A 27,709-nucleotide genomic window follows, 5' to 3' on the forward strand; every position below is an offset into this window, starting at 1 on the left:
AGGATGATTCGGAGACAACATACACACGTCACCAGACCAGAGCATGATCAAACTCTGATCCAGTTCCTCCAAGAGCGGTTCTGTATGTAGAAAGTTTAAAAATAAATTATTTTCTTAATGTTTTCAAACAGTTGTACTCAAAGAAAATGTTGCTGCATTTTCTACCCAATAAGGATGCTGTGCATTGAAAAAACCTCCCAATTTTTATTTTCTGAGACATCCATGTATCTAATATAATAGATAAGAGAAAAATAACCCTTCACAGCAAATAATTTAGAATGAAAAAGGGAATTTGTCTGAACCAATTTCGTAAATGTGTGTGGCCTCAAGAAGTGGAAGAAAAATATTTCAAAGGGAACTGATGCTCAAACTTAATATTTACAAATTATAAAACAAAATTACTTGTTTCTCCTTATGTATTTTAAAGATGGATTAAAAAAAAACATTTCAATTATTTATAACAACAAATTCAATGTTCTAGAATAGGACATTTTCTATATTCAATGTTCTAGAGTAGGACATTTTCTATATCAATTGTTGTAATAGGCCATTAAGGTACTGGGGGTGCAATTGTTGTTCTTTTCCAGTGGCTCCATCTATGGCCAAGAATTCGACTTCTGCCACACCCATACGTCACAGCCCGTTTTAAAAGACCGACCCATTCATTCACCAACAGATCATAATTTTGACCTGAACCAGAGAATGATCAATCTCCAATCCAGTACCCCCAGATGTATAATTTGTTATGGGAGCGTGGGGGACTTTGTGACCTGACAGATTTAACGTGCACCAGTCACTGTTTACTACACGGGGAGTCTTCGGCTGACTGAATTTGAACGCCCAATCTCAAGAACGTGAGTCCAGGGCCCTCATAACCACGCTATCCTGGCCACTATATCTATGGAAGAAATGAAACATAAAATATTTAGCTTGTTAAAGAAAGTATAAGTTTTCTAATAAATTATTGATTATCAATTACTGAATAACGAAATCAATAACTGTTTTCTCACATCACATTTCTCACATAACTGTTTTCACAAATTGATCGTAGTTTATTCTTCAAGCCCACGCCCCCCCCCTTATTTATTGAAATGTTTCCTCTGAGCTCTATACTCTCTGTCCTGCACTTCAACTAAAATATTTATTTAGTTTCCATTCATATCATAATGTGCAGAATGGCTTCGTAAAAACATTTTCAACTATTGGTTGATATGCGATTGTTAAAGAAATACAATTTTTTAGTATTTTTCAAAAAGGATGCTTAGTTATGGTAATATGTAAGTTTGCTATAAACACACATTCATTAAAATAATTCCTCTACACAGGAAAAAAAAATACATGCTTAATAATTGATTTTAAACCAAAAATAATATGCGAAGCATTTTACTTATAAATCTTTTCCTTTCTAAATTTAATGCAGACATTCCATAATGTATATTCCTAAAATACATTTGACAAAATATATTTTTCGATTTGTGTGCATCTGGAAATTTCTGGAATATTTTAAGTTTTTAGCTGTTAAAACAATGTTTGTTTCATTGTAGAGGGATTTGAGGTTCGAATCTTTTTAGATTATGGCCTCAAAATTTTATAATAAGGCTCATAAATAAGGAACTTAATATTTTTTTAGTGTGTATATTTTATTACTTATGTTTTTCTTATCAGTTATGCTTATTTTGTAATTAATAAGATAAATGCAGATTTGAATAAAATAATCAATTATCTAATTAAAATTGTTTTTTATGTAAATTTTCCTACACAACAATGAACAGAAAAACTCAAAAGATATTAAATAGACTTTAAAAAAGATATTAAATGATGATATTGGTACTAATTTTTTTTAATGATTTTTGTTTCTTCGAAATAGTAAAAAATAAATAGATAAATAAAATAACAATACTATTGCTTATAGATTATATAATGTCTCATATTATACTTCTCTACAAAAAAATTATGTTTTTAGAAATAGTATTTACCGAAAAAAGACTAGAAATTTTTGTGTATTATTATGATTATAAGAGTAAAATTTTTTAAAAAAATATGTTGGTATAAATATTAAATTATAATTTTTGAAATGTGTTTACATCATGTTAAACCAAGGCATAAAATTTCAATTAAGATACTAGCCGCACTAAAATTTTATTTATCACTATTTTGCATTCATAAATTATTTGAATAATTTTTAAAATGTTTACGAATGTAGTATGATGGACTTTATAATGGCTGAAGGCATTAAAAGAATTGAATCATATTTATTCCAATAATAATTGTATTAAATCAAAACAAGTTTGTCCTGAGATTTAAATTTTTCCAAAAGTAATGATTTCATAAATGAAAAGTGAGTGACTCAGCAGTGTTTGTTCTAAATAAGAAGAAAATTTAATCTTTAAATTTAATTTAATTTAAATTTAATTTGATTAATCTTAAAATTAATTTTATGTAAAACGGAAATGACACGATGTAAATAGTTTTGAATCTTATGATTGAAAAATTGGTTTATCAATTATAAATTACGGTACAGTACTTTTATTTACGTCACACTAGAGCTGTATATTGGGCTATTGGCGACGGTCTGGGAAACATTCCTGAGGATGATGTGGAAATAACATATATACATCTCATACCGTTTTACAGGGAGGACATATCCGCACACCATCATCCACAGATAAAAATTTTGACCTGAACCAGAGCACGATCAAACTCTAATCCAGTACACCCAGAGGTATTGATTTGTTATTGGAACTTGGGGGACTTTGTGACCCTGAAAGATTTTGCGTGCATCTGTCGCCATTTTGTGCAGGGGGAGTCCTTGCTCTGCAGGGATCGTACTCGTGATCTCTCGAACATGGATCCAGCGCTCTACCAGCCAGGCTATTCTGGCCCTATAATTAATGATAAATTAATTATAAGTTAAGTAGCCTCTCACTGTATTGCATGTTCTTGTACTTTTTTGAAGGGAACATAAAAGCATGACATGCTTGGATGAGCAACAAAATGAGGAACTAATTTAATCTAAAATAATTATTTAAAAAAATTTAATTGAATTTATCTTTGGTTTTATAATTATGTGAAATTTTTCAAGAATGGAACTAAAAATTAAGTTTTTTGTTCCATTAAGCATTTTATTACTAGTGAGAATTGATTGCTTAAATTCAAACAAAAAAGAAAATATATATATATTAGTTCTAAAAAAATTGTGATTCTTCAACTAATTAAAATTTAAAATCACACATATACCTTTAATTTTGCTGGTTCATTATCATCACATTTTTGACGCTTAAAGAAAATGTTATTACAACTTCTTTATACCTAGTTACTTCTTACGTATTAAAGTATATAATAAGTTGATTACCTTATTCTCATAATTTCGATATATATATATATATATATATATATATATATTCCCTTCTATATCCTGTTCTAAAATTCTCAAAGGAATACCAATAAAATATTTTTAGTGTAACATTTTGAACCTTAATTCAGATCAGTGATTTTTCCTTCTTTTATTTTTGCATGAGAAACACTGCTTGATTTCATTGCTTTGACCATTCTATGAAATGTGTGTTTGGTCATTAAATGTAATATTCAGTCAGCAGGGATGAGATTTTTCCGCTTTTTAGCGGATTTCCGCTTTTTTCACTTTTATCTCTTGAATTTCAGCTTTTTTATCAAAAATTCAGATTTTCTAAAAATTTCATTTTTTTTATAAGTATTCCCCTTTTTTAGAAAATTCACCGATTTTAAAAGAGAAACAGAAAATTCAAACTACATAGCTACCAATTCTTTCTCATTTTTACTTATTTTAGCTATTTTCTCCCCTTTTACACGCAGCAGATAAGATTTTCCGAATTTTTGACCCGCCCTCCAGATAGATTCGATTTTCGGAGTTCAAACGACGCTGTTTCTGACAAGCCTTTTAAAGGTCCCAAGCCTGGAATCTGCTAATATCTCGATTCTCAATTCACACGATTTTAATATCAAACATAGCTTTTCATATTTGCATTTTGCGATTCTTATTCACGCGATTTGAATATTGTATGTTGCTATTCTTAGTTACGAGATTTAAAAATCCGATATTGTGATTCGTATTTACGCCTTTTTAAAAACCTATGTAGTGATTCATACTCACGTAAGTTTAAAATTCAATGTCTTGATTTGCTCATGCGGTTTATAATATCAAACATTGATTTTCTTATTTATTCGTGATTTTAAAAAAAGGCATTGGGATTCGCATTCTAAAAATTATACATCATATTTCTTATTTATGCAATTTAAAAATTTTGCATCATGATTCATATTTACGCTATCAAAAAATTATGAATCGTGATTTGTATTTACGCGTTTTAAAAATTCTATATCCCAGTTTTTTCTCATTTTCAAAATCGTATATCTAGTTTCATATTCATGTGATTTCAAAATCCATAATTGTTATTCCTATTCATGCAATTTTAAGATCAACTATCGCGATTCTTGTAAGAAGTAAAAAAAAATTTTAAATTAGTTACTATAAAGGTGAATGTTTTTCTAACGACGATTATTAGTATATGTAAGTGTTACAACATCAGAGAAACTGGAAGGGAATATATTCAAAACCTGCATTCTGTGCTTGCAAAGAAGAAAAAATAGGATTTGTCACAAGATATTTGAAGATAAACTAACGACTAAATATAGCAAACATAAGAGATATAGTAAACGAAAGCAATCACTTAAGAAGGGATTTAATTAATTTTTTTTTTGTGGAGAAAGAGTTAATTAACTCATCATCAAAATTTTATTTATAATTCCTGTTATTTATGCTATAAAATGCAAAATTCTTATCAAATAAAAAACAATTATCTAAACAGTTGCTGATTGTCATGTAATTTTTCAAACTAAAATAGCAATTTTTGTATGTTAAGGAGTTAATAATATATTTCTACTTCACTGTTATTGATATGTTTCAGAGGGCTCTAGTTAGATTAAACAATAATATGAACTTAATGATTCGGTCCGTTGTTATAGTTTTTTTTTTCAATATAATTTAAAAAGTAATATTACTGATATATTTGCTATAAATCAAATAACAGTATTTATTAAAAGAAATGAAATATTAATGTATATTCTCAGTAGTTTTAATTTGCTAAACCAGGTAGTTTTTCAAGTAGTAATTGTCTCTTATGTGAATTTCCAGCTTTATTTTTTCAATTGGTAATTTTTATTTTCACTAAATGTTAAGTATCAATGTAATCATTTATATAATAATAGATTAGTACACAATTGTATGTCAGCACATTATTTATTACCTTAAACTGTCCGGAATTTATTATTAAAGGGTTGCGCTTGCGTAAAATTTACTATCGTGGAAATTCAGCTTTTTTACCTTTTGGCTAATCTCATCCCTGAGTCAGACATAGATTTCTTTTAATTTCTCACTGATTATTCTGTAATAAATGTTTATTACACTAAAACTTTGTTGCAAATTTAGCATTGATACCTCTTTTTTTTCGTTTTTATATAGGTATAAAAAAATTAAGATTTAAAGAAAAAGAACACTGTAAATTGAAATAATGTGATAAGTCATAATGTTGCTTGTATCCATGCAGGCAAAATAAGTAGAAATGGACGAAATCGTAGATAAGCGGAAATAGGTATTTCTTACCTTTCCCATTCATTTAATTGGCAAAAACCATTATTAAACTTTATACGTGGTGTTTTGTACTTTCTTAACACGTTAGGAAAGTTTCAAAATTACTTAAGTGATATCAGCCCACAATGCACCAAATATATTGCGTTACGGCTTATTAGATCTTAAATAAAGCGTTTTATCGCGGAAACGAAATTATTTTACCAAGTAAATATTTGCGACGCTTAATGACTGTCTTTCACCTGTTGTTTATATTGGAAAAAAAAATTACAGGCTTATGTTTTTCTTGCAGTTTTCTTCCTTTTTATTCAATGTTAAAGTTGTTTACAGAGTAGAAATTTTTGCACTAAGTTGGCTCAAATGCAAAATGCTCGGTTAGTCTGCAATGCGAATTTCTGAGTTTTGTTAGAAACTTATTAGTAAAAGTGTGTTAGAATTTAAAACTGCAAATAAAACTCTGAAAACTTGATAATGCAATCGTGTATTGAAACGTAATACTATTTTTTTTTTTTACCTAAATGAGGGGTACATCACTCGAATCTCGAAACACAGTGTTTATAAATAAAGCTGTAAAAAACATGTTTGCTTTGTGGTTCAATAAGAGTTGACAACTACGATTTGCCTGAATTCGTGTAACGATATAGTGAGTGTAACGATAAATATGCTTAGGGGAGGGGGAAAATGCCTAAATTCTTTGATTGGAAAATCACCAATACGTTTGGTGGGATTTTAGGGAATAGAGCGCTTGCCTTTTAATCGCTGGGATTCCACCCAGGTTCGAATCCCAGTCTTGGCTTGCCGATTCGAATTCCGCACCCGGCTTGCTCAGACCACAGTACTGACGTATAATATCCTCAGTGGTAGACGGACCAAGGGTTACAGTTCCCTTACCGTGTCTGGAAGGAAGAAAAAAAAAGGAAAGAAAGTCCCCTTACTGTTCCGATACTTGATCTAGGAGTTCCCTTGTTTTCTGGATTGGGTTCAAAATTACAAGGCTCCGGAGTTGAACATTGGTAGTCGTAAACCCAAAATTGGGTCGGCTGTTCAACGACCGTTATAAAATAAAATATGTTTACGCGAAGGCACGATTGGAAGACAACACAATTAGGCGTAGTATCAAAATCACGTGAATTCAAATTGTGATAAATCGTGAGAAAAGATCATTCGATTTGAAAAGATATTGGAAACACGATGGAGCATTTTTAAGATTTTACTGTGCAAGGTAGGAGATAAAAATTCCATTGCATTTTCCCCCACGACCACTTCATCTCTTTTAAACTGGAATTTCGGTAGTTCCCAATTAGTTCGACAAAAAAAAAGAAATGAGATTCTTTTGTATACTCATCCATCTCAACGCTATCGGCTGATCTCAGTATTTTATCAGCTGAATTTTTGCTCTCATTACATAATAAAATAAATGTCTGTTATGATAATCGGTCAAAACATAAGCTCAAAAAAATTGCTCTAGCAATTTGTTGCGGCGAGGTTTTTGCTCCACTATATTTGGATGGGACGCCACAAAAGTTATAACTTCACATATTTACTTTGAGTTGCGTCCTTCGTAATATAGCGTAAGCAGTGTAACCTGCCGATGAATGATACATACGATTTGTGAGTCATGATAGAAAATATCGCAGTTTTAGAGTGAAAGAACTATAAGCCCCTTTTCGACAAAGTTTGTCGTGGCTCCATTATAATAAGAAGAGCAACTGAATGTTTACATTCTATTCTCCGTCTTCCTCCCCCAACAATTTCCAAAAATACCTATTTTTCTGTTTTTTAAAAGAACACCTCTCTATTTTTTTCCCATCCTCGTTCACATCGTCGCTTCTTGTTTTCGGATGGGAAGAAGGATGATACCTCTCCACAAGAGGGCGTCGTCCCGTGGCGAAAATCAGGAGTTTTGACGCCGGTAATGATTTGCTAGAATCAGAATCATCATGGACAACGCTGGAGAACTGGATCGTCCGGACTTGGCGGCGGAAACGAGCTTTGACGTCCTGCTTTATATATACGACCTGTCCAAAGAACTCGCCAAGTCTTTCAAAAAAATACTTAAAGGTAATTCATTATGATTGTGCTCATTAGTATTATGTTACCAAAATTCCTGATGGAAAAAAAAAGCTTTATGGGGGAGAAAATAATAGTCACATGGAGAGCTCCTTTGTTTATAACAGACTGACAAAGTACAGTCTGTTGCATTATAAAGTTAGATAATAATCATGCTCGCATTTTTAACTATCAGTGGCTTAAAAAACATTATCTTTTCTAAAAAGAGTTGATTTTTGTTTATTCAATTTGGTATATTAATGAAATGGGACTAAACCTCTGTGGGTTCTCTATTTAACCATTTCGGTTCCATTCATGTCCAGTCAAAATTATGGTATTCAGGTTTTTTTTTTCCCCTCTGGGGTCTTGGAACGCCCAGTTCGGCCAAAACGTTTTATACGTAGTTATGCATCAGGGTTCAAAAAAACTTAAAATTTTTAACTGCGGGCACATTAGTCAACAAAATGCATGCCTGAATAAAACTTCTGCAAGCCCAAACATCTTTTTCTTATGCTTATTTAACCAAAGTATTTGGATGTATCTATTGATAATCGGTGCTTTAGAGCATTTAAGATTACATAATTATATGCCCAACCGGGCATGTAAGAAAAAAAAATGCATGCTCAATATGAATATTCGCATGCCCCAGACATGTCAGATAATATAATTTCTGAACATTTTTATGTATAGAAATCTGTTTTTTCACATATAATTTTTTTCTTCTATATTCTATTTTCAGCGGGCAATACATTGCCAAAAAAAATTAAGAAATCAGTTTCAGTTTATTCCATTGTAGGAGAAATAATTATATTTATTGCGAGAAACTATAAGTTAAAACATTGCTAGCAGTACAGCTGTTAAGGAACTCAGCTGTTATTTTATTTTATTTTATAACCGTTGAACAGCCGACCCAATTTTGACTTCACGACTACCAATGTTCATCTCCGTAGCCTTCTAATTTTGAAACCCATTCCAGAAGCGAAGGAATCTCCTGGATGAAATATTGGTGAAAACTTGCTTTCGCGGAAGACTTTCTGATGGAACTAACTCGCATTTGAGTTACATGGAGAGGAAAACCACGAAAACCACTCACGGTTAGCTCAACGAGGAGTGGATTCTAACCTATGATCCGTCAACCACTGAAGATATTTTATGTTAGCACTGTGGTCGGTGCGAGCTAGGTGCAGAATTCGTATTGACCAGCCATTGTTGGGATTCGAACCTGTGTCATCCCTTTGAGAGGCGAGTGCTCTATCTCCTGAGCCACCGTGTCTCACTCAGCTGTCATTATAAAGCACCTGTGTTCCCTCCTCAGTGGTAGCTTTAAGCTTTATTAGTTTCAGATCAGTCCACCTTATCTGAAAAGTTAAGACGGCCAGTGCGACCTTATTAACACCATTATATCATTGGTCATCAAATTGAAGAGTTTTAAACTCCATGACCCCCAGCCACAATCAGCTGAAAGCTTTACTTTTTAATACGTTTTGAATGCGTAGCGCATTATTTCTAAATATTTAGGTGGTTTTTCAAATTATTTTATTAGTATTTTAATAGGCATTGGAAAAGGATTCATTTAGCACTTTTTTTAAAAAAAGAAATTTAACTAGTTAAGGTTTGAGGTAATTTCTGTCTGCTGGCATTTATTTCTTAATTTAAACGATGGCAGTTATAATAAATTTAAACAGCAAATCAAGAATTTAGGCAACAAAAAAAGCTTTAAAAAATAAACTTTTATTACTTTTTTCAATTTATCCAATAGGGTAATTATCAAATTGTTACTTTTAAGCATTCATTTGTTCGTTATCTGCGTTTTATTTAAATGAATTTTTCTTTTACTGCATAATCTGGAAGGATGCTTTGTAAAAAGCATTTACCTAAATGAAAGTATTAATCTTAAAGCACATATTCTGAGTCTCTACAGAATGTTTTGTCAAAACTTATGTTTATCCATAGCTAATGCTTTCTATTTAGCTTCTTCTATAACATATTTTTCAAACAGACATCAATATTTTCTGTAGTTTTACTCTGCTCATTAACGTTTTCTTTTGTTCTAAATATTTGCTTCAGTTGTGGGTACAGCAAGAACAAATATCATAGAACTTAATTTTTAAATTATCATTGCTATTTAATTTATTGTTTTGCTGGGTCAATGCTTAAAAATAGAAAATAAAAACTGAATGCAAAATCATGAAAAAATATCAGAACAGAAATACTAGTGAGAAATACTAAAGAGGAGAGAAGAGAAAGTTTTCATAAAATTGAACAATTTTTATAAATTTGTAAAAAAAGGTTACTATTCCTCATTTTGAATACGTATAGTATTTTTATTAGTAGTAGTAGTAGTGTTAAAATTTGAACTTTCAATTTAATTTTGGATAGTGCATAGGCTAACTTGAATGTATAATAATAGTAAATTTCAAATTAATTACAAAAAATAATTAAAAATTTAAAATAGTTTAAAGTAACAATTTAAAAGCAAATTAAGAATTTACTTTTATTCACCAATCCTTTTTATTTTAAAAATTGATATTTAAAAATCAAATGTGTCTTCATGCAACTGTAACATACTATGTGCCATAGTTTAGACAGTTTCAAAAAATTTACGGAAAAATTTTGAGTGATAAAAAAACCTAACTATTCCAGTTGCCCGCACTAACTAAAGTTTGCTATCAGAAAAGAATAGTTTTTCTTTTCTGAAAGCAAAAGACATAAGCAGTTTCTGTGAAAATAAAAAATTATATTCGAAACAACTTACTAATTGCTTAAATAAATTATTAAAAATTGTATCAAAATTTTTATTTGAAATGAACCAAAATGAAATTGAAATGAACCAGATTTTAGTATTTATTTATTTTAATTATTATACATTTTATTTTCATTTATTTATTTTACAATCTATAACATAAGTAAAATAACGTGATTAGTAAAGTGTAATAACTAGTTTTCCCCATAATTAACTTACAATACAAATTTATTAAGAAAAAAAAATCATAAAATTCGAAAAGAAATATAAATATAAGGAAGAATAAAATGTAAAAAAAAACTATAAATGGAAAGAAGAATAAGTAAAATACAATAAGAAATATAAATATAAGGGTTAATAAAATACAATTAGGGCATAAATATAAGGAAAAATAATGTACAGTAAGATATCAAAAATAAATGAAAAAATAAAATCCAACAAAAGGTATAAATTTAACGGAGAATAAAATTAAATGTAACGAAGAATAAAGTTTCATAGGAAATATAAAGATAAAGAAGGAAAAAAATGCATTGAGAGATATGAAGATGAATAAAATGCTAGTGTAATATAAACATAACGAATATTAAAATGCAATTAGAATTTAAATCTAAGGAAGAATAAAATGCAATTAGAATATAAATCTAAGGAAGTACAAAATGCAATTAAAATATAAATCTAAGGAAGAATAAAATGCAATTGGAATATAAATCTAAGGAAGAATGAAATACAATTAGAATATAAATCTAAGGAAGAATAAAATACAATTAGAATATAAATCTAAGGAAGAATAAAATGCAATTAGAATATAAATTTAAAGAAGAATAAAATGCTATTAGAACATAAATCTAGGGAAGAATAAAATGCAATTATAATATAAATCTAAGGAAGAATAAAATGCAATATTTCATGTAGTAAAGTAAAACTTGTTAATATTATATTATTATCTTTGAATGCTGTGGTTGGTTTATAATTTTAATTAGACTAAGTTAAAATAAGTTAAGGCAACCTATTTAATCTTGGGTTTTATTCAAAGAAAGACGTGGAGTAAGAACATTTGTAGAAAAGAATGCTCTGCTCTAATTGATATTCACCCATTCAGTCTGGGAGAAAATTGGTGCAGGAAAACAAAGTAGTTAAACTATATTTTTAGCAGACAAAATGGAATTCAACACATAAAAACTAGTATTTATGAAGTTCAATTCAGGAAGTGATGCAAATTGTTATAATTTGTTTAATTAAACTTTGTTTTTACGATTTAGATAACTTTTGAACTCGATAATGAACTTTTTGAACTTTTTTAATTACGCTTTTTTTAAATGAATTAAATTGTATGTGTTTCTTTTTATATTTAGCTAATAATTTTTTGAACTTGTAGTTAAAAAAATTGTTAGTTGATTTTTAATAGGATTTTAATAATCCTTAGTTCTTCTTTTTTTAAGCTATAAGGACTTAATGGCTATATACATGTTTTGATAAAAGATACACATTAAATTAAACACTTAACGGAGTGAGAAGCTGACAATTGTAAGTTGAAAATAAAAACTTGGATATGAAAGTCGTTCGGTCAGATTTAAAACACGCGTTTGTGACACTCATACGTTGACAATTAATTAGCGCATATGAAATGTCTTTTACTAAGCTTTTTTTTTATCCCTTATTTTTTCTCTAGATATTGTCTGTGCTGCATTTTTTTCCAGATAACTTTCATGTTCTGATTAATTTAGCAATAAGGAAATTAGTCTATTTACAGGACGATTTAGAACTATTGTTCAAAAATCTATATGTTTAAGGCATTTGATGGGATAGATCACAGAATACTTTTACTCAATCGGCATGAGAGATATATGCTTAGACTAGTTTAATAGTTATTTACATAATTGAAAGCAATGTTTATTAATCTAAAAAATTCCTTTCTAATATATATCAAATTATTTGCTGTGTGTCTAATTTTTTTTAACAAAATCTGTTTTAAAATATTTGTTAATAATATTGCATTTTAATAATTTCCCTTCGTCTCTATCTTTTAATATATATATATATATATATATATATATATATATATATATATATATATATATATATATATATATATACTTTGAGTTTCTGACATTTTTTTTTTAATTTTCTTAAGAAATACTTGAAGGATTAATTTATTATTTTAGAGATGTTTAGTTTATGCAATTTTTCATACATAGCAATAAGATTTAAAGCCTTCCGAGATGAGTAGTTTTGAACAACTTTTGTCAGAAAATCAAGCAATGAACTTGTAACTTGTATCGATTACTTTAGTCACAAATCTAAAGTAAATATTTATGGAGATATGGATAATTTTTATTAAAAAAAATAATAAGAAAAAAAAATAATTTTTTTTTTTTTTTTTGCTTTATGCTTTTTTGCTATAATTTTAAAAACATTCCTAGAAATCAATTAAAATTTTTGAAGCAATTTGAAATTAATTACGGAATTATTTATTTAAAATTTAAAAAAAGATCGTTAAAAACTGTGCAAGATATAAGTACTTAAGATAGTACTTTTATACTGCACAAGGGCAGAAAAATTTTTAAAAAAATTCATTTTGTAGTAAATGGTATTTTGCAACTAATGAAAAAAGCTTGATTTGAATATCTTAAAAATTTAAAAAGTTCAAGCAATTTTCTAAGTAGTTTTCGTTCTTTATAAAAGAAAATTCAAAACAATCAGGGGGTTCCCACAAATTTTACTTTGTTTCATAAATCAAAATTTAGTAACAAATGATAATACCTTACAATAATCGTCCGGAAATCAAACTGTGATGGCATCAGGAAAGAAAACATGCGAAAAAAAACATACTTGTCAATCAATACTTGATGTTTGAGGGCTAATCTCTCAACCTCATGACTGACAGAACTCGGAATCGAGTCCCACCGTTAAAGTTACAATATTTCCTCCATTCTCTTCATCACAGGGAGAGTTTCCAGTATTCTGCACTCCCCGATTTGTGACCCTGGGCTATTATAATACTATACACTTCTTCGAGCATAGATGACAGCACTATAAAGCTGATAAACTATTTCTTAGCTAAATTTCTATTTTACAGTTTTGAAATGGATAAAAAACCGTATAGTTTTGTACTCATAGTTTTTTGACCATACTAATTGTAAACAGTTTCAAAACTGTGAAGTTAAAAAACGTTCTTTTCCGTAAACTTTACGGTTAATTAGATGAACAGGCTACAGCCGGTTATTTTATCATAATTTTGGAATGAAAACTCTATTAGTTTACCTATACACTCCTGTCGAGAGAGATCCAGGAAGCTTTTTGCAATATAGTCGCCGCAATATCACATCATGGCATACTTATTACTTATACACAAGGGGTTACACTTAAAAATATGGTCCCATCAATAGCTTAGTCAGAAAGAAGATCGATTATATATAATATTTCTTCTTCTGCTTATTTCACTATATCTTAACTTTTAAACGAATGGAATGCATGTTATGATGAGTCATTGCGACTACCACTATATAAATCTTCCAAACTCTCCCAGGACTGGGGTGTATTGCTATGGTGGTTAGAGCATCCTACTACGATCTCGGAGGTCTTTAGTTCGAAACCTGCCGAACGAGTACCTCACACATTTCTCCTTTCACATCACTTTTAAGGCAATGCATTTTGCCTAAAAATGAGTGATTTCAAGTTTGAATACATAAGGTTTTCAAATTCGACTTTATTTGTTTCGAAATTATTTTCACACATTTTTGCTCAATTTTGGAAAACACTTTTTTACTCAGTATAATCTCTTTTTTCTCCCCATTTCGGCTTCTAATATTTTGCTTAGAATATACGTATACAAACATATCAAATTTTAATTTCTTAATGATGTCTTTGGTCTTTAATATTGAGATTCAGCCAGTGCTTTATAATTGTACTTGAAATGACAGCACATGTTTGAAAAATGTATGATAAATTTGATTTAAAAAATTTATTTAATTATTTTCACACATTTTTGCTTAATTTTGAAAAACACTTTTTTACTCAGTATAATCTCTTTTTTCTCCCCATTTCGGCTTCTAATATTTTGCTTAGAATATACGTATACAAACATATCAAATTTTAATTTGTTAATGATGTCTTTAGTCTTTAATATTGAGATTCAGCCAGTGCTTTATAATTGTACCTGAAATGACAGCACATGTTTGAAAAATGTATGATAAATTTGATTTAAAAAATTTATTTAATTATTTTCACACATTTTTGCTCAGTTTTGGAAAACACTTTTTTACTCAGTATAATCTCTTTTTTCTCCCCATTTCGGCTTCTAATATTTTGCTTAGAATATACGTATACAAACATATCAAATTTTAATTTCTTAATGATGTCTTTGGTCTTTAATATTGAGATTCAGCCAGTGCTTTATAATTGTACTTGAAATGACAGCACATGTTTGAAAAATGTATGATAAATTTGATTTAAAAAATTTATTTAATTATTTTTTTACTCACAAAATAAACATCCCAAAAGTTCTTTTTTCTGCTTAGTCTCATAAAATAGACTTACAAAGAATGGAATTTTTATTCGCGGGTGTTCAAGGGTGTTTTATTTTCTCCTAGCTAAAAGTTTTTTTTATTAAAAAAAAAAAAAACTTAACAGTGAGAAAGTGTTATTATCAGCTAAAAAATAGGTCAAGGCTTAAAAAAGTTCACCTTAACCGTTTCTTTTAAGTTCACTTTAAAGTGTGAGTCAAACACTTAATAAATGTTTTTCTTTTCTTTTCGAGAAAAAGCTGCAAGTTCCTAACAGCTGAGAAAAAATCACAGTATACTAATCATGATCACTTAGCATAGTAATAATCAATTCCACTTCTACTTAATACATTACATTTAAATAGAATAAATCTGAAATTTTAAAAATTTTAAATTTGTCTTAAAACTAATCCAAAAAGTTTTATGAAAATATTTAATTTGAATCAAATTGTTTTTGAATTTTTCTACTTTATCAAGACACAAGTAATACCAATATTCTTTACTATAAAATTATCCATTTAAACCGTATATTTCTTCATGTAAATCTCTCCATTCAATACATTTTCATCATTGTCTTAACTGAATAAAATTAATACAGTTAAATAAAACATAGAAATTAATCGAATAAACATAAACTCAGGATACCACCAAGAGTAGCATTGAATATTGATACTAAACAGAACTTATTCTTGTCGATTTTAAAGAACTAAATTTGATTTGATGGATTCAAGTTTTGTTTGATATTTAGATTTGATTAGACCTCTATTGCTACTTCTTCTTAAAACTTATTACTTTAACTGATCTCAGTTACTGACTTTTGTGATTTATATATTAGTGAAATTGAAAAAATAAGTAAATAAATAAAACCGTTTACGCAATATCAAATAGGTTTTTAGTTGTTTCCGTAAAAGAATTCATTAACAGAATCAGTTTAAGCCTATATATAATTTTTTTATTAATACAAAAGTATTAGGTCTTATCTTAAACTATAAGGAAACTCTACATTCCTGTTTTTCTAAGAATTGCATCGAAATTCTTTTTATTGTGGCAATAATTTTGCATGCAACTTATATATACTTATATAGCCAAATTATATGGCCAATAACCTCGAAATATTTCGCTTTATTCAAAAATTTAATTTTAGGAAATGGGATGTTTTGACATTCGTTTACACAAACACAATCTTTTAAACAAAACTCTATTTTTGTGATATTTAAAAGATATATGTTTTTTTTTTAATGAAGCGTTATCTTATTAACAGAAGTTTTGAAGCATTAAGTTGAAAACTGAAATATTGAAAAGCAAATGATATGCGTTTACAAACTACTAATGATATGCGTTTATAAACTAAATGTTCTTACAGAAAATTTGAAAAGAATTAACTTGTATTTTTTCTATAGAAAAAATCAGTGTAATTTAAAATCAGTATATAACTATTAAAGTCACTAAATAAAAAAATTATAAATATGAAAATAAAAACCGATGAATTACAAAAAAAATAAACTCTCTTCGAAAAATAGTTGTTTAAAAATTCTTTTCTTTTATATACTCTTGTTAAACTTGCAATTCTATTTTTAAATTGCCTTTCTTTTATAATAACCCACTCGTAAAGTAATCCGTACTGAAGTTCAATCTGAAATATCATGTTTAAATACGTTATTTTAATCTGTCTTACTTTTTCGCAAAATTAACTTAACTAAAGCGAAAGTCTTCATCATTTATTTTTTAGAAATATTTTTACTCTCCCAAAAATCTATTGTACTTTTGCTATGATCTAAAAATTGTTTTTGTGAGGTAGCCTTGGAAAAAATAACTTTTGAGAAAATGTGCTAGAATATTATTGTATATTTCAATCTAAGTAAACGTTATATTTTTGTAAATGTCAGCGATTGTTGTTTTTGCTACAAGGGTAACAGTATAAAAATGAAAATGATAAAAAACGCCTTAAGCAAAGATGCAAAATGCTTTGATGTATTTATATTATCATGCACTGAGGAGGAAAAAGAGTATGGTCAAAACTATCAGAATGTGGCTCTATGGCAACACCAGAAAGATCGGTAACTTTTACTGAAGCGCATTGGAAATGACTTTGGTAAAATTAACAATTAAATATGGTTTAATTAAATATTTTATCATTATTTAAATTAAATATTTTATCATGATGCCTTAGAGCATGGCATAAAAACCATTTATTCTGTTAAATTTACTTTTCAGTTTTGTATTTCTTTACTAAATGTGTAGTAATAAGAACTATAATTTTGAAAACCAAAATTTCCGATTAACCGTTGCCGTATTAAATGAATGACAAATTAATCAAATAAATGGTATAAATACCATATATTTTGGCTTTCTTTACAAAATTTATAGTTTGTTTTTTTTACCAGAAATATCATTTTAATACAGCATGGTAAATTTACCAGATTTTTTTTCTCCGCGTGATAACGAAAACGAGTGCTCTATCTCCTGAGCCACCGTGTCTCACTCAGCTGTCATTATAAAGCACCTGTGTTCCCTCCTCAGTGGTAGCTTTAAGCTTTATTAGTTTCAGATCAGTCCACCTTATCTGAAAAGTTAAGACGGCCAGTGCGACCTTATTAACACCATTATATCATTGGTCATCAAATTGAAGAGTTTTAAACTCCATGACCCCCAGCCACAATCAGCTGAAAGCTTTACTTTTTAATACGTTTTGAATGCGTAGCGCATTATTTCTAAATATTTAGGTGGTTTTTCAAATTATTTTATTAGTATTTTAATAGGCATTGGAAAAGGATTCATTTAGCACTTTTTTTAAAAAAAGAAATTTAACTAGTTAAGGTTTGAGGTAATTTCTGTCTGCTGGCATTTATTTCTTAATTTAAACGATGGCAGTTATAATAAATTTAAACAGCAAATCAAGAATTTAGGCAACAAAAAAAGCTTTAAAAAATAAACTTTTATTACTTTTTTCAATTTATCCAATAGGGTAATTATCAAATTGTTACTTTTAAGCATTCATTTGTTCGTTATCTGCGTTTTATTTAAATGAATTTTTCTTTTACTGCATAATCTGGAAGGATGCTTTGTAAAAAGCATTTACCTAAATGAAAGTATTAATCTTAAAGCACATATTCTGAGTCTCTACAGAATGTTTTGTCAAAACTTATGTTTATCCATAGCTAATGCTTTCTATTTAGCTTCTTCTATAACATATTTTTCAAACAGACATCAATATTTTCTGTAGTTTTACTCTGCTCATTAACGTTTTCTTTTGTTCTAAATATTTGCTTCAGTTGTGGGTACAGCAAGAACAAATATCATAGAACTTAATTTTTAAATTATCATTGCTATTTAATTTATTGTTTTGCTGGGTCAATGCTTAAAAATAGAAAATAAAAACTGAATGCAAAATCATGAAAAAATATCAGAACAGAAATACTAGTGAGAAATACTAAAGAGGAGAGAAGAGAAAGTTTTCATAAAATTGAACAATTTTTATAAATTTGTAAAAAAAGGTTACTATTCCTCATTTTGAATACGTATAGTATTTTTATTAGTAGTAGTAGTAGTGTTAAAATTTGAACTTTCAATTTAATTTTGGATAGTGCATAGGCTAACTTGAATGTATAATAATAGTAAATTTCAAATTAATTACAAAAAATAATTAAAAATTTAAAATAGTTTAAAGTAACAATTTAAAAGCAAATTAAGAATTTACTTTTATTCACCAATCCTTTTTATTTTAAAAATTGATATTTAAAAATCAAATGTGTCTTCATGCAACTGTAACATACTATGTGCCATAGTTTAGACAGTTTCAAAAAATTTACGGAAAAATTTTGAACATCTAAGCAATATATATTCTAAGCAAAATATTAGAAGCCGAAATGGGGAGAAAAAAGAGATTATACTGAGTAAAAAAGTGTTTTCCAAAATTGAGCAAAAATGTGTGAAAATAATTTCGAAACAAATAAAGTCGAATTTGAAAACCAAAAATCAAAATTTTGAAAAATGTATGATAAATTTGATTTAAAAAATTTATTTAATTATTTTCACACATTTTTGCTCAGTTTTGGAAAACACTTTTTTACTCAGTATAATCTCTTTTTTCTCCCCATTTCGGCTTCTAATATTTTGCTTAGAATATACGTATACAAACATATCAAATTTTAATTTCTTAATGATGTCTTTGGTCTTTAATATTGAGATTCAGCCAGTGCTTTATAATTGTACTTGAAATGACAGCACATGTTTGAAAAATGTATGATAAATTTGATTTAAAAAATTTATTTAATTATTTTTTTACTCACAAAATAAACATCCCAAAAGTTCTTTTTTCTGCTTAGTCTCATAAAATAGACTTACAAAGAATGGAATTTTTATTCGCGGGTGTTCAAGGGTGTTTTATTTTCTCCTAGCTAAAAGTTTTTTTTATTAAAAAAAAAAAAAACTTAACAGTGAGAAAGTGTTATTATCAGCTAAAAAATAGGTCAAGGCTTAAAAAAGTTCACCTTAACCGTTTCTTTTAAGTTCACTTTAAAGTGTGAGTCAAACACTTAATAAATGTTTTTCTTTTCTTTTCGAGAAAAAGCTGCAAGTTCCTAACAGCTGAGAAAAAATCACAGTATACTAATCATGATCACTTAGCATAGTAATAATCAATTCCACTTCTACTTAATACATTACATTTAAATAGAATAAATCTGAAATTTTAAAAATTTTAAATTTGTCTTAAAACTAATCCAAAAAGTTTTATGAAAATATTTAATTTGAATCAAATTGTTTTTGAATTTTTCTACTTTATCAAGACACAAGTAATACCAATATTCTTTACTATAAAATTATCCATTTAAACCGTATATTTCTTCATGTAAATCTCTCCATTCAATACATTTTCATCATTGTCTTAACTGAATAAAATTAATACAGTTAAATAAAACATAGAAATTAATCGAATAAACATAAACTCAGGATACCACCAAGAGTAGCATTGAATATTGATACTAAACAGAACTTATTCTTGTCGATTTTAAAGAACTAAATTTGATTTGATGGATTCAAGTTTTGTTTGATATTTAGATTTGATTAGACCTCTATTGCTACTTCTTCTTAAAACTTATTACTTTAACTGATCTCAGTTACTGACTTTTGTGATTTATATATTAGTGAAATTGAAAAAATAAGTAAATAAATAAAACCGTTTACGCAATATCAAATAGGTTTTTAGTTGTTTCCGTAAAAGAATTCATTAACAGAATCAGTTTAAGCCTATATATAATTTTTTTATTAATACAAAAGTATTAGGTCTTATCTTAAACTATAAGGAAACTCTACATTCCTGTTTTTCTAAGAATTGCATCGAAATTCTTTTTATTGTGGCAATAATTTTGCATGCAACTTATATATACTTATATAGCCAAATTATATGGCCAATAACCTCGAAATATTTCGCTTTATTCAAAAATTTAATTTTAGGAAATGGGATGTTTTGACATTCGTTTACACAAACACAATCTTTTAAACAAAACTCTATTTTTGTGATATTTAAAAGATATATGTTTTTTTTTTAATGAAGCGTTATCTTATTAACAGAAGTTTTGAAGCATTAAGTTGAAAACTGAAATATTGAAAAGCAAATGATATGCGTTTACAAACTACTAATGATATGCGTTTATAAACTAAATGTTCTTACAGAAAATTTGAAAAGAATTAACTTGTATTTTTTCTATAGAAAAAATCAGTGTAATTTAAAATCAGTATATAACTATTAAAGTCACTAAATAAAAAAATTATAAATATGAAAATAAAAACCGATGAATTACAAAAAAAATAAACTCTCTTCGAAAAATAGTTGTTTAAAAATTCTTTTCTTTTATATACTCTTGTTAAACTTGCAATTCTATTTTTAAATTGCCTTTCTTTTATAATAACCCACTCGTAAAGTAATCCGTACTGAAGTTCAATCTGAAATATCATGTTTAAATACGTTATTTTAATCTGTCTTACTTTTTCGCAAAATTAACTTAACTAAAGCGAAAGTCTTCATCATTTATTTTTTAGAAATATTTTTACTCTCCCAAAAATCTATTGTACTTTTGCTATGATCTAAAAATTGTTTTTGTGAGGTAGCCTTGGAAAAAATAACTTTTGAGAAAATGTGCTAGAATATTATTGTATATTTCAATCTAAGTAAACGTTATATTTTTGTAAATGTCAGCGATTGTTGTTTTTGCTACAAGGGTAACAGTATAAAAATGAAAATGATAAAAAACGCCTTAAGCAAAGATGCAAAATGCTTTGATGTATTTATATTATCATGCACTGAGGAGGAAAAAGAGTATGGTCAAAACTATCAGAATGTGGCTCTATGGCAACACCAGAAAGATCGGTAACTTTTACTGAAGCGCATTGGAAATGACTTTGGTAAAATTAACAATTAAATATGGTTTAATTAAATATTTTATCATTATTTAAATTAAATATTTTATCATGATGCCTTAGAGCATGGCATAAAAACCATTTATTCTGTTAAATTTACTTTTCAGTTTTGTATTTCTTTACTAAATGTGTAGTAATAAGAACTATAATTTTGAAAACCAAAATTTCCGATTAACCGTTGCCGTATTAAATGAATGACAAATTAATCAAATAAATGGTATAAATACCATATATTTTGGCTTTCTTTACAAAATTTATAGTTTGTTTTTTTTACCAGAAATATCATTTTAATACAGCATGGTAAATTTACCAGATTTTTTTTCTCCGCGTGATAACGAAAATTATATAATATTTATACCAACATGCAAGATAATGAATAGCGAAAAGTCTTTTTTCGTTTATCATTTTTTTAAAGATAAATGAATTCTCGTAACTACTACCCAAGCAGCAAAATAACTTGGGCCCTCACTGGATCAATATTCACGAATCGTGGCTAAAAAAGTGTTCAAAGTGCCGTTATTTTCTAATATTGGCCCTGTATAGAATTTTTCAATTCACCCAATATTTTTCAGCCACTTAGCAACCAACCTTTAGTTTCATTATTCAGCCAATATAGGCTCTATACAGGCAGATATTGGCCCTATATAGGACGAATATTAAAAAATCTAGACATCCCAATATTGGTCCCTCGATGGATGTTCATGTAGGACCCATACTGGGCCCTACTGGGGGCCCAGTATGGGTCCTAAAATTGTTCTTAGTGCAAAAAACTGCTCTAAACATTCCGCAAAAGTAAAACTACTTACTAGATTTTTGAATTTTTCAAGACTTTCGCTTTATTCTAAAATTAGATTGTGTGATCGGCTTTTCAGACATATAAAATATCACCTTATTTTGATGATATTTTTCAAAATTCACAATTTTCCTTCACTATCTCTGTTCTTTCGGAGTAATTAGTTTTGTATCAGATATCGATAGCCATAACACGGAACTAACTATATCTGGAAGAGTACCCGTTTATCTAAAATCGATGTATCGTACATTTACTGTAGTGGACTAAAGCTATTTTATTTTTTAGTTTTTTTCTATATAATCATATGATTTTAAAACTAGATATTTACTTTTATAAGTGCACAGAGAAAATTCAGGTAAAATTTACCTTAGTGCATGGTAATAGCATTTCAGGTAAAAAAATAAATAAGTAAATAAAAATAAAAATATAAAACCGAATTATTCGGTATTTAAACCAAACATTTGATGGTTTTTGTATTCACAAGGTAATGGTTTACCAGAAATTTCAGTTTTCAAAATTACAGTTCTTATTGCAGCACATTTTGTTAAAAATACAAAACTGAAAATTAAATTTAACCGAATTTATTCCATGCTCTTAGTATCATATCTTATAAAACTATATTTTATTTTTTATTTTATCATTACCGAAGTCTCGGTAAGTTGTTCCCATTGAATCAGAAACGTATTTTACTATATTCTGGTAGTTTTGATCATACTTCTTCTCTTAGAGCTACATCTATCAAAATCTGCTTTCAAATTGTACACTTCAAAATGTATTAGAAGATAGTTTCTTCTTATTCAAAAATTGTCTTGGTCTGTTTGATATTCTGTTTAAAAAAACCAAATTTTAAAGTATAAAACGAAATTCTTTTTTCAACCGATTCCTGTAAATGTCTCATTTAAGAAATCAGTCTCAAATCTTCCAGAATATTTTTATTATTTCGATATTTTACAAAAATATATAGTTGGATAATAAATATTTTTAGTGCAATCGTTCAAGCAAAATTTAAAATCCAATTTTAACATATTTTTCAGAATTATTCTAAAGTTCTTATAGAAAACGTTTTAAAATGTTAAAAATAAATACAATTTTTTAAAACAAATGATTCTATGAAAGACTTAATATTTGAGGAATCATTTCCTAACTTTTTGTTTTTCATTAAAATGCTAAAATACATTAAATATTTGCAGAATATCCGTTTTTCGTACAAGGTTAATAAAAATGAATAATCAATAAATCGGTGTTAATGAACACGATGAAATCATGCACTAAACTGAGAGACACATAATAAAACTAAAACAATTAAAAAATTTTTTACTCTTTTCGGTGGTTTATGTCACCAGATTTAGGAAAAAAATATTTAAAAGACCATCCCTTCAAAATAAAGTTTAATTATATTTAGCAGCTTTCAGCACAATGCTATCCCTTGAGGTTAACTCCTGATTGTCGAAAATTTCCATAATCAGCTATTTTCTCCGCACTTATTAAATTTTGGAGGGCCGAAAAAAAAAATCCGTAGGATCTGCTGTAGGTATCCCAGTATCAATATTAGTATATTTGGTACCTATTAAAAAAACATCAATTAATGTTATACTACTGAGCCCCGGTGGCTCAGGGGATGGAGAGCACGCTTCCCAATCAGGTGACCCAGGTTCGATCCCACCAATGGCTGGTCGATCCAAATTCTGCTCCCAGATCGAACAGACCATAGTGAAGACATGAAATATCCTCAGCGGTAAACGGGTCATGAGTTCGAATCCCTTTTTCCGTCGGGCTAACCATAAGATGTTTTCGTGGTTTTCCTCTCTATGCAACGCATATGCGAGTTCGCTCCACCAAAAAGTCCTCTACGAAGAGTACTTCGTTGTAGACCCAGAAGTTACTTTGTCTTCTGGATTTGGTTCAAAATTACCAGGCTACTGAGCTGAACATTTATAGTCGTAAACTTAGATTTAGATCAGGTTGTTCAACGCCGGATATGAAATAAAATATGATATACCAGAAGTACCGATTATCAAAATTAGTTAAGCATCGTTTTCGTCAATAATAATATGGGTATTTTTTACGTTTCTCTTAGACGAATAAATACATAACATCTCTACTTTAATTTAGCTTTTTAGTACAAAATTTTTATTTTTTTATTCCAATTTGTATCTAACGCCAATAATTACGCATCATTGATTTCAACAACGATGTGGCAATTTTATATGATTGTCTTATACGAATTAGAGCCTTTTTGTTCTTGAAATTAGCTTTTTAATACGAAACTTACTTTTTTATTTCAATTTCGATCAATTAATTGAATGTCACTGTCACTGTCGAAAATGATTGGTAACGACACTTATATTTTTATGATCGTTATTGGAGAACTAATTCGGGTACTTTATTAATGCTAATTTTGAATTGTCTATTATTAAATCGTATTATTGAATACTCATGCTATTATTGAAGCTAATGATGTTTAATTATATTTAGTAATAGGCACTAACGGTATTATACTAATTGGTACAGCTTTAATATAGATATCAAGTAAAGAGTTTTGCCTCTCCTCGAACGAAATAAGCACCGTAGAAAATCTCTTTAGGATCAATAGAAATTTGACTATCATTATTTGAACTCAACAGCATTCTCCTAAATGATATTGATACAGTTAACCTAATAGTTCGATTAAATGAGCCACCGAAAGCGTGTTTCGCTTAATCTAATAACGTAAAGCCACCAGGAAGGGCAAAATATAATAAATAACTTTCTTAAATTATTTTAGCTTTATTCATTGCGTTGGTATATATCCTTTAACACGTGTATGATTTCGTAACGTTGTTCTGTACTAATATACTGATTGTTTACTTTGTTTCACCCCGTTAGAAGAACGGGTATTCAGCTAGTTTTAAATAAACTTCTGTAAGAACAAAATTCTTTCATACATTTGTGCAAAAATTATTTTTAATTAGGAACTTTTAATTTTTATTTAAAAAGGATCTGTAACTATCATACTTATTGCAATGACAATGCATGCATATTGAAGCTTTAATGCGTCCGTGCAGTATTGTCCGTCGATTATTTTCCTATTTCTCTCTGCAAATCGTTATCAGCTAGTTCACAATAAGAAAGTTTTTTTTCTTATTAAAATTGAGAAATTTTACAAATTCTGTTAATGTTCTCTTAGTGAAGTGTTGTTTTTCTTCCTAATGAATAATTTTTCGAGCCAATGGCAAAAATTCAATTGCGTTTTAAATAAATAGGTTTCTTTTCTTTTTTCCTTTGGTACTTTATTTTGTTGGTGATTTATTTGAAACAACTGTTTTCTTTCATCGTTTTATGTTTGTAATGAATGTGTTTGGTTGCGGAATTCTGTTGTCTTGCAAAGAATTCTTGCGTATTTTCCTTCGATACAGAATTTTTCTTATTAACATTTCTAATACTTCCCGTTTTGTTTATAAAAAAGAAAAGAAAGAGAATAATCAAAAAAAAAAAAAGAGAAGAAAGAAGAAGAAAAAACAGTCGCTCAGAATTTACATAAATTATCAAACATTTTAGTTTTTTGCAGTCTATTTTGATAATTTTATGGAATATTTTATTGTATAATATTTCCGATTCAATTTTGTTTGATATTCATTATAATAATAACTTTCCAATTTTGAAACAAAATAAAATTTATTCATCTATTTAGTAAAAATAACAAAAGCAGAATAACACGCTGTTTCGTTTTTTTTTCCTTTTAATTTTCTCACAAATAATTGGTTTCTGAGTTTTGTTGTAGAAAGACTCTGCTCCTGAATAAATGTAATTAAAATATTTCAAAAGAACGAAGGTATTCACTAAAAAGGAAATGTCGAAAATGCTTAAGTTATTAACTGTAATTTTAAAGATTCATCTATCATTGAACCAAATTAAAACAAAAATTCCTTTGAAGTAATTAAGAGAGTTAATGACAATTATTTTTTAAATAATTAAATGACGTCTTTCCAGTTGTCACGTGAGTTTTGTCAAATTAACTCCCTAATTGCTCCCTAAAAATACATTTATCCTTATAATTATTATTAGATCCTTAAAAATTTATAATAGAAAGACTTGCTATGTTTATTTTTTGTTCATTAAAATTTATTTTCAATGGTACATTTTTTTTCGAAATACTATACTGATACTTTTTTGTTGAAACAAACGAAATCAAGTTCAAAAAATGGAAATTATTATAGATACAAATTTAATGGAAATTATGTTTTATTTGCATAATTTTGAGCAAATTTTTAACTTAATCTGCATTAATTTAAAGTTCTGTGTCGCCAGGGGCGGATTAAGCGTACGACCCTAAGCCGTTCAAATTTTTGGGGCCCTTAGATTAAATTTTCTTTCTCGTGTATTTTTTATTTATTCAAATATAAAAGTATTTATATATCTTTTCATTATAGAAAGTATATTTAAAATTAAAATAAATAATAATAAATTAAATTTTACTTTATTTTATTAAATTAGAACTAAAAAATAATCATAACATTTTGAAAAATCATTGTTTTTCTTAATTTTTCTTAATTTATTTTCAAAAAATCCTTTTTAAGGGGGCCCAGAATCATTGGGGGCCCTAGGCATGGCCTAGTCTAGCCTAATGGGTAATCCGGCTCTGTTTATCGCTGTAACAGACATTCAATTAAATTATTTGACGATACAAAATAAATATAAAGTCAACTGTAGCTACAGTTCTTTTTTGGTTTTTCTTAATAAAAATTATAATGACATTCAAAAAATGGAGAAAAAAAGCTACATTTCAAAAACTGTGCCTTCCCGAAAAATTCTTTCGCTTAGCTTCACATAAATAAGTATCTAGCTATTATCTATTTATATTTATAGAATCAGTGAACTTAGTGTTATATTTTTAGTAACATTCACAAAAGTGGAGACAGTTTCTTATTCACGAGAAATTCATTCACTTGTTTTCACTTAAAATATTATCAGCAATTTTCAGTTTACATTATTTTTAGTAACAGCAATTTTATTATTACATTTTAACCAACAATAAATTTATTGCTACATATATGTGCTACCTTTAATATTATTTGCTTAGTAACTGTAACTTTAATGGCGTATATTTAGGAACAGTAAGTATTAAACACTTTAATAACAATAAGTAATATGATATTTTAGTAACAGTTACTAACATAACGATTCGGTAACAGAAAATAACATAAAAACTTTAGTTAAACCATTACTTTAATGTCTTATTTTAAGTAACAGTAACTAATATAACATTTTAGTAATAATAATTAGAATAAATACTAACTATTGGTAATGATTATAATAACTAAGAATCTAACATTTTTAGTAGCAGTTTCAACAGAAAATATTGCCTATTCACGAAAAATTCTTTTACACGATTTCACATAAAAAAATTAATAGCAATTAGCTATTATCAACTATTTTTTGTTATCGTGATTTTATTGCTATATTTTTATTTATAGTATCTTTAATATTAAATTTTCTGTTAGGGTAACTTTAATGTTATATTGTTATTAGCAGTTATTTTATCTTAAGCTTATAATAACCAAATTTAAATTTTTTTCAACTAATAAAGATTCAGTTTCAAAATT

The 27,709-nt window shown here is 27.9% G+C and overlaps 1 protein-coding gene across 1 annotated transcript in view; it reads left to right on the forward strand.

Annotated features, from left to right (window-relative positions):
- Nucleotides 1-7,445: 7,445 nt before the first annotated feature.
- The window catches only part of LOC107455922 (uncharacterized), a 62,079-nt gene continuing 41,815 nt past the window's right edge, over nt 7,446-27,709 (forward strand). The window contains exon 1 of the mRNA XM_016073650.3: nt 7,446-7,684. Coding sequence (XP_015929136.1) covers nt 7,564-7,684 — 121 coding nt within the window. The 5' untranslated portion in view covers nt 7,446-7,563. The remainder of the gene's footprint in view (nt 7,685-27,709) is intronic.

The sequence above is a fragment of the Parasteatoda tepidariorum genome, chromosome 2 (assembly GCF_982258835.1).
Source record: "Parasteatoda tepidariorum strain Cologne lab strain chromosome 2, Ptep-v5.0, whole genome shotgun sequence".
Taxonomy (NCBI): domain Eukaryota; kingdom Metazoa; phylum Arthropoda; class Arachnida; order Araneae; family Theridiidae; genus Parasteatoda; species Parasteatoda tepidariorum.